The sequence below is a fragment of the Zalophus californianus genome, chromosome 14 (genome assembly GCF_009762305.2).
Source record: "Zalophus californianus isolate mZalCal1 chromosome 14, mZalCal1.pri.v2, whole genome shotgun sequence".
NCBI lineage: Eukaryota > Metazoa > Chordata > Mammalia > Carnivora > Otariidae > Zalophus > Zalophus californianus.
The window spans coordinates 9,928,453-9,940,803 of record NC_045608.1 but is presented as its reverse complement, the minus strand read 5'-3'; the positions used below and the strand labels follow the sequence as shown (position 1 = coordinate 9,940,803).

At 42.7% G+C, this 12,351-nt stretch overlaps 1 protein-coding gene across 9 annotated transcripts in view; it reads left to right on the top strand.

The window, feature by feature from the left end:
* HECTD4 (HECT domain E3 ubiquitin protein ligase 4) overlaps nucleotides 1-12,351 on the top strand; it is a 181,931-nt gene that overhangs the window by 112,928 nt on the left and 56,652 nt on the right. For 5 of the 9 annotated variants that reach the window (XM_027576961.1, XM_027576966.1, XM_027576962.1 and 2 more), the window contains 13 exons: nucleotides 635-781; nucleotides 1,592-1,776; nucleotides 3,737-3,890; nucleotides 4,949-5,229; nucleotides 5,441-5,630; nucleotides 5,775-5,849; nucleotides 6,872-6,953; nucleotides 8,320-8,522; nucleotides 9,168-9,303; nucleotides 10,127-10,309; nucleotides 10,763-10,927; nucleotides 11,364-11,533; nucleotides 12,159-12,274. In XM_027576961.1, the coding sequence (XP_027432762.1) occupies nucleotides 635-781; nucleotides 1,592-1,776; nucleotides 3,737-3,890; nucleotides 4,949-5,229; nucleotides 5,441-5,630; nucleotides 5,775-5,849; nucleotides 6,872-6,953; nucleotides 8,320-8,522; nucleotides 9,168-9,303; nucleotides 10,127-10,309; nucleotides 10,763-10,927; nucleotides 11,364-11,533; nucleotides 12,159-12,274 (2,087 nt within the window). The remainder of the gene's footprint in view (nucleotides 1-634; nucleotides 782-1,591; nucleotides 1,777-3,736; nucleotides 3,891-4,948; nucleotides 5,230-5,440; nucleotides 5,631-5,774; nucleotides 5,850-6,871; nucleotides 6,954-8,319; nucleotides 8,523-9,167; nucleotides 9,304-10,126; nucleotides 10,310-10,762; nucleotides 10,928-11,363; nucleotides 11,534-12,158; nucleotides 12,275-12,351) is intronic. The other 4 variants (XM_027576965.1, XM_027576967.1, XM_027576963.1 and 1 more) reach the window with 2 other exon arrangements.

Genomic DNA, 12,351 nt, shown 5'->3' with positions numbered 1-12,351 from the left:
ATGTGTTTGGTGATGTGGAGTACCATTCTCTTGCTCTTAGAGATGTTGTGGACTTTAACCTTGTAAGGCTCCGAGTAATCCTGGTAGGGAACCCTGCTTGATTTGACTTAGCCTCGGATTCCCCCAGACTTTTCTAGAACATGGGCATTATCTCTGAGGCATCTTAAGACATGCTGTCCAGTAAGTCTTCTATGGTCCTGCAGTCTGGGAAACACTGGTGATCTCCAGGATCCCTTCAGTTCTCGATTCACCTAGACACTCTTGGATTTCTCAGAACACTCCTGCTCTTATGTTCACTGTCACTCTTCTTGCCATGGTTCAAGAAGCCTGCACTTTGAAAGAAAAAGAAGAAGATAGCAGGAGGGGAAGAATGAAGGGGAGTAAGTCAGAGGGGGAGACGAACCATGAGAGACGATGGACTCTGAGAAACAAACTGAGGGTTCTAGAGGGGAGGGGGGTAGGGGGATGGGTTAGCCTGGTGATGGGTATTGAGGAGGGCACATTCTGCATGGAGCACTGGGTGTTATGCACAATGAATCGTGGAACACTACATCAAAAACTAATGACGTAATATATGGTGATTAACATAACAATAAAAAGAAAAAGAAGCCTGCACTTTGGTTCTGTTTCACAGAATTGAAGAACTAACCTGTGGTGGGATGGTGGAGCAGGTCCAGGAAGCCTTCGGCGAGACCATGACCTCTGTTGTGTCTCTGTGTGCTCGTTACCCTATCGCGTGTGCAAATAGCATTGGACTTTTGTGTACCATACCTTATACCAGGTAAGGAAGGCAATGCTTTTTATTGTGGGTAAGTTACACTGCAGTGCAGTTGCTTAAAAAAAAATATTTTTAAATTAAAAAATTGGGTGGGGGCGCCTGGGTGGTTCAGTCGGTAAAGCGTCTGCTTTCGGCTCAGGTCATGATCCTGGGGTCCTGGGACTGAGTCCTGCGTCAGGCTTCCTGCTGAGCTCGTGCTCGCTCCTTCTCTGTCAAAGAAATAAAATCTTTAAAAAAATTTTTTTTAATTTTTAAAAATTGGGGTTTTTTTTACTTTGATTATCCAGTGACACTATCACTATGATTAAATGAGCTTACCTCCTGACAAGACACCTAAAGTTACTATGGAAATTACATATTGTTGAATTCCTACATGATCAGAAGTGGCCAGTAGGGATTATATTACATTGTCAAAATGGAGAGGTTTGAAAGAAAGTAAAAGATCTCTAGGAAATTTTTTTAACATATTTGGCAAAAATTTTTTACAAATGCATTTATTTTCTCAGTGACCTTATGAATCCCCTTACAATAAAATACATAAGTTTTTTGTATTATGGATGGGAACGTTGAGTTGATTCTATCAATTTTTACTTAGCTATTCTATATGAACAAACCAAAACTTGAAGTTCCTTATTTATGAAGGAAATCCTCATTGTAGAGAAATATTTCTGTGTTCAGTTATGCATGGTAGTATCCTAAGTAATAGACAAAGAACTGTGCTGACTTGTTTTATGCCCCTTTGATAACCTGGATCTTCAACCCAAGGGCTGGACAGTGACGTTTATTCTGTGTAACCCTTTCCACCTGGCCCAGGAGTGAAGAGAAGTGCCTGGTGCGCAGTGGCCTCGTTCAGCTCATGGATCGACTGTGTAGCTTGAGCAGTCAGACGGAGTCCAGTTCCAGTGAGAAACAAACCAAGAAGCAGAAGGTGGCCACCATGGCCTGGGCAGCTTTCCAGGTGCTGGCCAACCGCTGTGTTGAATGGGAAAAAGAAGAAGGTAAGGGGCAGGATTCCATTCTAGAATTCATTGATTTCTTCTGTTGACATGTTTACTTAATTTGTGCTGGCTGGGGGAAAGAAAGGCTGTATTAAATTACGTAATCAGATGGGTTTAATTAATGATTTCATGAGAGCCTCTTCATCAGCATCCTTCTCGGAAAATTTATGGCTACACTATGACGTTAAATAATATCCTAGCCCAGAGCACCTGGTGCTAAGTGAAATAAGCCAGACACAGAAAGACAAATACTGAGTGATTTCCCTTGTATGTGGAATCTAAAAAAGCCAAACTCCTGGAAACCAAGATTAGAACGGTGATTGCCAGGAATTTTAGGAGGAGGAGGAAGTAGGGAGATGCTGGTCAAAGGGTCAAACTTCCAGTTATAAGATGAATAAGTTCTGGGGTCTAATGAACAGCATGGTGATTATAGTTAATACTTTATCACATTCTTGAAAGTTGCTAAGAAAGTGAATCTTAAATGTTCTCAAACCATACACACACACACACAGAAAGGTAACTAACGAGGTGATGGATGTATTAACTAGATTGTGGCAATCATTGCACAATGTATATACATATCTATATATAATCACGTTGTACACCTTTTAAAAAAATCACATTCTATAATCTAAATTGTATATAACTTGTATTTGTCAGTCATCCCTCAATAAAGCTGGGGATGGGGGTGGGGAATGATAACCACCCTGAAAAAGAGTACAGTAAGCCGGGAAATCGAGACGATATCTTTCATGTTCTTTTTGTCAATGCTATCAGTCTCCAAATAAATATTGCTATGAAATAGCTAAGTAGCACTTAGTTGCATTCAGGTGCTACTTCCTAACTATATTTTTACCATCCCAGTTGAAAAAGTAAAGTTGAAGGATGATGTCTCCATGATATCCCAGGCCTGTTTATATAGCTTGGTTACTTATCTGTTCATTCATTCACTGTGTGTTTTATTGTCTTGAGAGTCAGGCATAAGATGAACAAGGCATTGCTCTTCCTCTTAAGAAATATGGTGCCGTGGGGGAGATAGACCAATGAGCAAATAATTGTGTGGTTAGTGCCGTAATTAAGGTGCCTGTGAAGTGCTGCGCCAGCACAGAGGTTCCTACAGACCAGCTGTGCTAGAGATCAGGCAAAGCTTCCCAAGAAGGTGACATGTGAGTTATTCTTACAGGTTAAAGAACATTTCCATGCAGAAAAAACAGTGTGTGTAGGCACAGGGATCCAAGAGAGCATGGGAAGTTCAGGAAATGACAACTAATTTGTGTGGCTTTTTATAAGAGCTGCTTGGGAGGGGGGAACTTCTGGAGCTACAGTGAAAATGAAAGTTCCCAAAAGGTCTTTAATTGTGTTTAAAGAGAGAGAAGGTATGAATTAAAAATCAAGATGTTTTCATCACAGTAAAAAAAAAAAGGGGGGGTAATTCTTCCCTGTTAATTGAAGTATATTCCTTGTTTGGTGTGAATTATATTCAGTTTTTGTTAAGAATAATGTCTTTCCGATGGACTCTGAAAAACAAACTGAGGGTTCTAGAGGGGAGGGGGTAGGGGGATGGGTTAGCCTGGTGATGGATATTGAGGAGGGCACATTCTGCATGGAGCACTGGGTGTTATGAACAAACAATGAATCATGGAACACTGCACCAAAAAAACTAATGATGTAATATATGGTGATTAACATAACAATAAAAAATTTAAAAAAGAAAAAAAAAAAGAATAATGTCTTTCCCCAACATTGAATCGTTAACCTTTTTTATGTGCAGATGTTCTCTAATGAGGAGACACTAATTGGGTAGCTAATGGAATACTGAGCAGGTTAAAGAAAAATCGGGCAAGAGGAGGGCTTAATGTAGGGAGGCTGAGAGAGGACTCGCCACACCTGCAGGCTTACCATGGCTTCCTTGGGTTCTCACCTCGCTTTTTCTCTCTCTTTTCTTTTTTTAACTCTGAAGGCGGCTCCACAGAGGCGGTGCACTCAGGTCTGGCCCGTCAGGTGTCCAGCCTTCTCACCAACCATCTTGCCCGAGCAACTGAGTGCTGTGGTAACCAGGCTGCTGGGAATGACGCCCTCCAGGACGTCCTCAGTCTTCTCAATGATCTCTCAAGGTATGGAATGCCCAGCCAGAGCTGTGAGAAAAAGTGGCTTTCCTCTTGAGTGATTGGGGTTCCCTTGGGTGGTGATTGTCTTTTGAAACACCTAAATTACATGTTTCTGCTTAAAGAACAGTGGAGAATAAAATCATTGGAAAAATAGGAGTTCCAAAATGCGAGGATCATTTAGGTGAATCTCTACATTATAAAACGATACCATGTGCTTTAATAGTTTGCTGGTAACAGCTGCTAGCCTTTCAAGTCCATGCAGTTGCATCGAGTAACCCAAAATCCTTACCCTCATTACAGCAAGATAATCAGTCAGGACCTGTAGTTGGCTCGTTCTCATGCTGGTGTCTTAAAAAAGAAGACAATCTGTGGAGGTTTGATACCATCCCGTGTGAGCCGTGAGGCCCACACCCGCTTGTCCACATAAGGCTACTTGTTCTTTGGCTTCTACTGGACTTTTTCTTCTCAGCAAGATGCCACAGGGCCTGTACAATGCTGTGTGAGCCCTTTGGTCTTGAAGCTTAAAAAAGAATAAAAGACTGAAGGGAAAGTCTTCCTAGTTTGGGTCGTGAAGTTGTAGTGCTCTGTGAACCATGCTGAACTATAGCATCGCAGTTCAGTAAATTTCATCAGGGATCAGATAATACTCAAAGATCTTTCTTTTTAAGTACTATTGACTGGGGGCGCCTGGGTGGCTCAGTGCGTTTAAGCGTCTGCCGTCGGCTCGGGTCATGATCCCAGCGTCCTGGGATTGGGCCCCGCATCGGGCTCCCTGCTCAGCAGGGAGTCTGCTTCTCCCTCTCCTCTCCCCCTGCTTGTGTTCTCTCTCTCTGAAATATGTAAACAAAAATCTTAAAAAAAAAAAAAAAAGGTTCTATTGACTGGTCAGTTGAGAGCTTTCATTAGATATTTACCAAAAACCTTAGTTCTCCTTCATAAAAACATAGTGCCAAATCCGTGTCTTCCTCACGAATCAGTTCATCTTCATTTAGGGAGCTCTTGCTTCTGAATTTCTATAGACCAATATGCCCAGCCTTGTGTACCTTTTCTTCCTTCTTTTTTAGGAGTCACATAGGTAAAGCCATCCTGAGCCAGCCAGCTTGTGTGTCCAAACTCCTCTCTCTGCTGCTTGACCAACGCCCGTCTCCAAAGCTAGTCCTTATCATTCTTCAGCTGTGCCGGGCGGCACTCCCACTGATGAGCGTAGAAGACTGTGGAAACGTGGAGCTCCCGCCATGGAGCTACTCCGTTCCCTCCCTAAACAGTGAGCAGGAGGATCCCAGCGACCCAGCATCCAAGATTGCCTCGTTGCTCTTAGCAAAGCTGGCAGATTATGTAGTCCCAGGTGAGCAGCTGGTTGGAGAATGGCACTGAGGTGCCCACTTGCTGGGGGCGGCCAGCCTGAGCTTTCCATTGTTGGTTAGCTGCTGCTGCCACACCTCCTGCAACGGAAGAGAGGGAGATGGGAGCGGGAGGAAGAGAGACTCCAAAACTAGAGTCCTCCCTGTGCAGGGGATGCACAGATAACACTGCCGTCGTTCTGTTCGCTTTTAAAGGATGTCAGACAGTTCTTTCTCCAACTGCTTCTGAACCTGACACTACATTGACAAAAACCAGTCCCAAGAATTCCTTAAAAGGAGATAAAGATCCTGGAGAAGAGAGTGAAGCAGTGGATGGCAAGCTGTCTATCTTTATCCACAAGCGGGAAGACCAGTCATCTCATGAGGTTCTCCAGCCGCTACTAAGGTGACTGATGATTGTAATAGCCACATGCCATCAGGCACTGACCGTGTCCCAGGCACTGTGCTCAGTAAGCCCCTTACATACATCAACTGTCCCAGCCCTCTTGACAACCCTAAGAGGTAATCACTGTCATCCCTGTTGTTACAGTGGAGAAACTGAGGCAGAGCTGAACCACAGACGCAGGCCTCTGACCACAGAGCCCAAGCTCTTATCCACAACTCGGTACTGTTTCTTCAGACCCAACAGAGAGCAAAAGCCCTGTTGAGAATGTATTGTTTGTGCTCAATGGAGAGTCTACAGTGTGATTTGGGCTTCGAGAAGGAATAATGCAGTCTGGTTTTAGTCATTGGCATCCTTCAGCCATTGGTAAATTTAAGGGATACCATTGACTGTGAGGTGGAGAGATGAGAGAAACTTCTTTAACGCTATAATTCATTGAAGTATGAATGGTATGATTGCTCAATAAGGAAGTAAAAAAAATACTTACCGTCCAAAGATTACAAACGCACGGGGCCCTGTTAGTGGGAGCGAGGACAACGGGAAGTCCTGCCACAGAACATGAGGGAATTTAGGACATGTGTGTATGTCTCAGGGGATGACTTCTTCCTTCAAATAAATGATGTGATGATGGTGTCATCCTCCTAACTGGTCTCTTGTCTGCCATCATGGCAACTGAAAGCACTAATGGGCCACTAGCATAAACTAAGCGGGGTCAGGCGGGTCAGTGCTAGATGCAGAAGTCGCCAAGAAGGATTCTTGGGCATTGCGAAACTTCACAGTACAAACTTGCTGAAGGAGTTTTTGGAGAGCCAGGTTTAAGAGGAAGAGGAAGCTGAATTATTAGATCCAGTCATTCACACCAAGGCATCCAACCCATGCTGTTGATAAAGTCCCTTCACTTTGGGATTTAGATCACTTACTGAGTGCCTCCCAGGTGCCAGGCCTTCCCTGCATTATAGGCTCAGATTCTCGATTTTGTTCAGCTTTTTAGTTTGTACGTCATTTTCATGTAGGTTTTAATTATCATTACAACTGTAAAAACAGCTGGTGTTTTAATCCCTAGAAGTGCTATAATTAAACAATAATAAATCATTTCCTTTTTGAAAAATTGCGTCTACTGTGGATTTTAAAATCCTGTCGTAGCATATAACGCTGGCCTGGCCAGTACTAGGTTGCCTCACAGCCTGCCGCCCCACCTTGACCTTGCCTGTAAGATCGTCACCTCTCTCTGCTTTCCCTTTTAGTAGCTCAGAAGGACGGCCCTTCAGACTTGGTACTGGTGCCAACATGGAGAAAGTCGTGAAAATGGATCGAGACATGACCAAGGTAACCCTAACATGGAGACACCTGATCTGACAAGACCCATGATTGAGGGACATTTACCATACTTTAGGTTTGCAGAGACATTTAAGAAGGAAAAAAAAGGTTCCCAGAGGAGGCAGGGTGAGAAATTGAAGTCAGTAGTTTAACTGAAACCATTTTCAAGAGAACTGGTCAGAATCAATTTGTCGTTAACGTTAAAAAAAAAAAAAATGAAAAAGAATTCTTGGTTTTGACCTAGAAGTTTTCCCTTAGCTCTCTTAAAGTTTTGCAGCCTAATAATACTTTAAAAGTGAGGGGCACCTGAGTGGCTCAGTCGGTTTAGCATTGCACTCTTGATTTTGGCTCAGGTCCTGTTTCAGGGTTGTGAGATCAAGCCCTGAGTTGGGCTCCGCGCTGGACACGGAACATGCTTAAGATTCTGTCTCTCCTCTCTCTGCCCCTCCCCACCCCACGCACGTGCGCTCTCTTAAAAAAAAAAAGTACTTTAAAAGTGATAAGATGTGAAGATTGAAAGAATAATAGATAAAGGGGCCCCTGTGTGGCTCAGTTGTTAAGCATCTGCCTTCGGCTCAGGTCATGATCCCAGGGTCCTGGGATTGAGCCCCGCATCAGGCTCCCTGTTCTGCAGGGAGACTGTCTCTCCCTCTCCCACTCCCCCGCTTGTGTTCCCTCTCTCGCTCTCTCTTTCTCTGTCGAGTAAATAAATAAAATCTTAAAAAAAAAAAAAAAAAGACACATAGCCCATAAAAAATATAAAAATATGCCCATGTTTACAAATTACACAATAAATAAGGGAATAAAAATAGTAATATATCATTTTTCACCTGTCAGACAAAGAAAACGGATAATACCCATTATTGTCAAGGTGAGGGTAAACTGGCATTCTCAAGTGTCCAGAGACAACCATACTTTTCATGGTTTTATTTGTAAAAAACAAAATAGAATCTGTATACCCATAAATAGGAAATTGATTAAAGAAATTATTACATGTCAATTATACCTTAAATTTTTAAATTTAAAAATTTAAATTATACACATACCATGAAGTACCATACAACCATAAAAAGAGCCAGGGTGATCTGTATATGCCAATATCAAAACACATCAGAGTTTGATAACTGATAAAAATTAAATAGAAAAACTGATCCATGATTATGTATGCCAGAATTTGTATGGAGACAAATCCAGAGGACTAACAATTATATGACTGGGTAGAGCCATGGGATGTTTATGGGAAGTTAACTTTCTACATATAGTATTTTAACATGTGAGTTTTTGAGAAACGAGCCTGGATTGCTTTGGTAATGGGGAAGCAGGCTTTAAGAATTAAGGAAGCGCAGGAAGGTGACAGTCTCAAACCTCCCTCCAGGGCGGCTGCTGTGAGGTGATCACAGAAGAGGCTGCAGCCGCTCTTCGGAAGGCAACCAAGTGGGCCCAGTCAGGCCTCATTGTCAGCGTCGGGCCACCTGTAGAGTCTGTCAACCCAGAGACTGTGAGTGGACTGTCCACAGGCGACAAAAAGAAAACCGCCCAGACCTCCATTTGCCGAGAGAGGAACTCTGAGCTCGCCAGGTAGTCTTTCCCTGTCCACACTTTTCTCAGATCTACTTTGTGATGGACTTGTTCTTAGGGCTTTAATTGTATATCATCCCCTTGACCTGCTGAAAATGAGGACTGAGGGCTCAAAATACCCATCTGAGGTTGTGGTGGGCAAATAGGGTGGCGCTCCTGGCTGAGTGGGCATCTGTAGCCAGAGGGCTGTTTTTTTCTGAGGAAGGTCACTACCAGGATCACCAGCTACAGTTTTTTGGAGTATTAGTAAACTCACGTCTTGCTGCCTTTACTTCTTCCAAACCAGCCCAGCTGTACACATGAACTCCTTTCTAGGAGTAGACAGGAGGAATGAGTGTTGCCTCCAGGAAGTTTGTGAGCTCTTCTCTGTTTGCAGGCCAGGAATAGGTGCAGCATAGTGTCTTCCCTCAATCCTGATGGTTTATGCAGTTCAAGTTTGAGGTCTGTTGTTTCAGAGGATTCTTTAGTTAACAGAAAGAATATGAGAGAAGTGATTTAATTTAGCTTCTCTTTTTCTCAGTCAATGAAATCCACTTTTTCTTGTATCATTAGAAAAATTTTCCATCTGTTGATAACCCTAAAAGCCACTTCTCTGCATTCTTAACCATCGCTGGGCATTGACACTTTCCCTCTTGACGCTCGCAGGACTGACCCCGTCCGACCCTTCATCAGTGGGCATGTGGCGAACAGCATGGCCGCAGAAGTGATCGCCTTGCTTCATAGCTTGCTAATGGCACCCGAGTCAAATGCTGCTCAAATATGGACCACAACGGCAGAAAAGGTTAGCACAGTGTCACTGCTTCGCTGAAGAAGCGAGGAGGAAGTTTGTGTTCTGTTTTAGCATTTGAATCCTGCCTAGCGAGGGTCATATTCTAGTAAAGAGAGAGTTCCCAAATTGGCCAGATAGGCTTGTTAGTGGTTTTCCCCCCTCAAATTTGCTTTGATTTAGTCGTTTCACCTGTTAACCTGTGTCTCCTGTCACTGTCATTTCTGATTTTCCAGAAGACGGGACCATATTCTCAGGGAAAGAATGGCACTCCTTGTTTCTCCTTCTTGCTTATGTTCAGCTGGTACCGACATTAGGGAATCACGCAGCCTTGGTTTATTGGATTTGTAGTAAGTCCTTAGTGAGGATTTGTAGTAAGTCCTAGGGAGGCCTCTGTGATACATACTCCCTGAATGCTCTATCAGTAATTCATCATTATAGGTGGTAGTCTAGTTTCCTGAAAACTAGGGAGCTGTAATCAATTCCCGTTTGCCCACAGTCATTTTTCAAGTGATTCCTTAAGGAAATTGGGTGTTGAGTTGTAGGCAGTAAGCTGTGATGGTTTTCCTTCAGATAAGTTTTTGTTCTACTTTAGGGGTTTTGTTAACAGTGTTTGATTCTCCCACATTCTGAGGTTGTGTGTTTCCAGCCTTGTCAAATCACATGAGGCAAATGTGGTAAGATGTCAATGGTCAGTTGATAGTTATTTCATCCCTCCCCTAGCCAGAGTTCCTTCAGTACATGGGAGCCAGCCACTGTTATGGACACTTCCATCACTCTTAATATCGATAATGACCAAAGCTTTAATTCCTACTACACGGCTGCTTCTTACATTTAGGTTCTGTCTCGTGCGCTGATGTACATTCCACAGTTGGGGAAATATGCAGAAAGCATTCTGGAAAATGGCAGCAGTAGCGGCAGGAAACTCGCCAAACTTCAGAGAATCGCCCGCCAGGCCGTCGCCGCACTGTGTGCCCTCGGAGGCTTCAAAGAGACCATCAAGATAGGGTCTGAGGTTCAGGTAACCAGCCAGCATTTCCCAAGTCCCTGCTCTCCCCAAGCTACTGCATTCATTGATTAACTGATCATCTGTAAAGGTGGTATCATCCACCCAGTTGGACAGAAATCCTAGTTCCTTCAAGCTAAATAAGGAATCTGAGAAACTCATGAATTCTAATCCACACTGTGCTACACGTTATTCAAATACTAGTACAGTACTGTATAATGTTAATTATACTTGTGTCCCATGGTGTCACTAATATTTTAATGTTGGAAGTTTGAGATTCTGTCCTATTGTGATCACCTTGACATATTATTTTAACTCCCATTCAGTGCTTGGTATCTGCCCTGTGATGAACTATTCCGGTAGTACCACTAACAACAGCTGTGAATTTACTTCTCCGCACCTCTCCCATGAGAGAGTTGCATAAACCGTCGGAGCTGGTCAGTGGTGCTAATCCATCTTTGTCTCTAGGTTTTAGGTAGAGGAATATCAGGAAGCATCGGAGTAGTGGCTTCTATCAATGAACAGGAAGGTATAGCTACAGTCAGATTCCCACCCATAGACTGTAGAAAGACTTCGCAAGCATCAGACACATTGACTATTCCATTGTCTAGACTTTGTGTTCCAAGGTCAGAGGTAAGGTGATTTTTAAATGCATTATTAAATGTCACTACAAATGGTAACCGTACTGTCATGAAAAATGAACGTGCACACAGTACAGGGGCACAAATACTTGTTTATCTTAAGTGTTACTTGGGATGTATATTTATATATATATATATATATATATATATATATATATATATATATATATATATATAGGGCATAATTATTTAATAGTAACATTTGTGTGAAGATTTTCACCTAGATGACAAAACTCATTTCTTTGGTTAGGAATATTCCACAGGGTATTGTATGTTTAATTGCTTTGGTCTAGTTTGCAATTTTATGTATGGTGATTTTATTTTTTTAACTGAAATTTTGAGAATTAACTCCAGATAATAACACCCTCATTTCTTATAAACTAACTACTTGAATTTAACTTTTTGCCATGCCCCCCCACCACCATCAGGCACTGCCTCTTCATAAACTGTCCATTACTGAGAAGGTAGTACAGGCAGTCCAGTCCATGTTGCTTCCTCAGGAGGGAAGTCTCTCTATTCATACCTCACTTCCTGCAACAGGAGATGGGTCAGCTCCTGTGATGGCAGTCGTTCGGCTCCTGGCTGAAATAAGAACAAGGTGAGCACCCTCCAGAGATCCCCTAATGTGCTGAGGTGGTGCAGGCCACAGAAGGGGGGGGCCTTGCTGGGCCCCTCCACTCCTGGCTTAGTGGGTCCGCAGTGTGAAGTTCATGTCAAACTGAGAACAGAGACAGCTCTCTTGTGCTATGTTTACTACATTTTTGTTACATTCCCCAATTTCTGCAAGTTTTGTTGCATTGTGCAACTTCTGAAATTTAAAACATTTTAGCTGTTCCCCTAAGAAAATAAGTAAGCAGTCAAAAGGTGATCTGTTTCAGTATACACAAGGCTCCACTGCTTTGCTTTGGGAAAAGCACTTTGTTCTATTCCAGTGAATCTCTCTGCGACTTTACCTTGTTTAAATGGCTCGTGCTATGTTAATATACATCTGGTCCATCACTTTCCAAACTGATAAGGAGAAGAACTAGGGAATGCCCTCAAGTGGGAAGAGAAGTTACTTATGTTTCCAGATCAATCCAGTTCAGAAAAAAAGCAAGAGGAAAGGGGAGTTTGAACCTTTTTGTAAATTAGGGGACAAAGTTCATTGAAATGCTTTTCATAGTTAACTCTTTAGAGAATGAATATTGATGACTTTGAAATATTATAAATCTTTTAACATTAAGAGCATGCCTGGTCATGGCCCAGCTTTTAGAAGACAGCTTATTCTGTGAAGAATTCATACAACAGTGTCCAGCAGCTGTTGAAGTGCTCAACCTAGTAGCCCAGGAATGCAGTGCTGGTAAGTACCTGTGGCTTTCCTGTTTTATTAAGTGTTATCAGCACATTTCTAGTTTGATGATGGAATGCTAACATGCA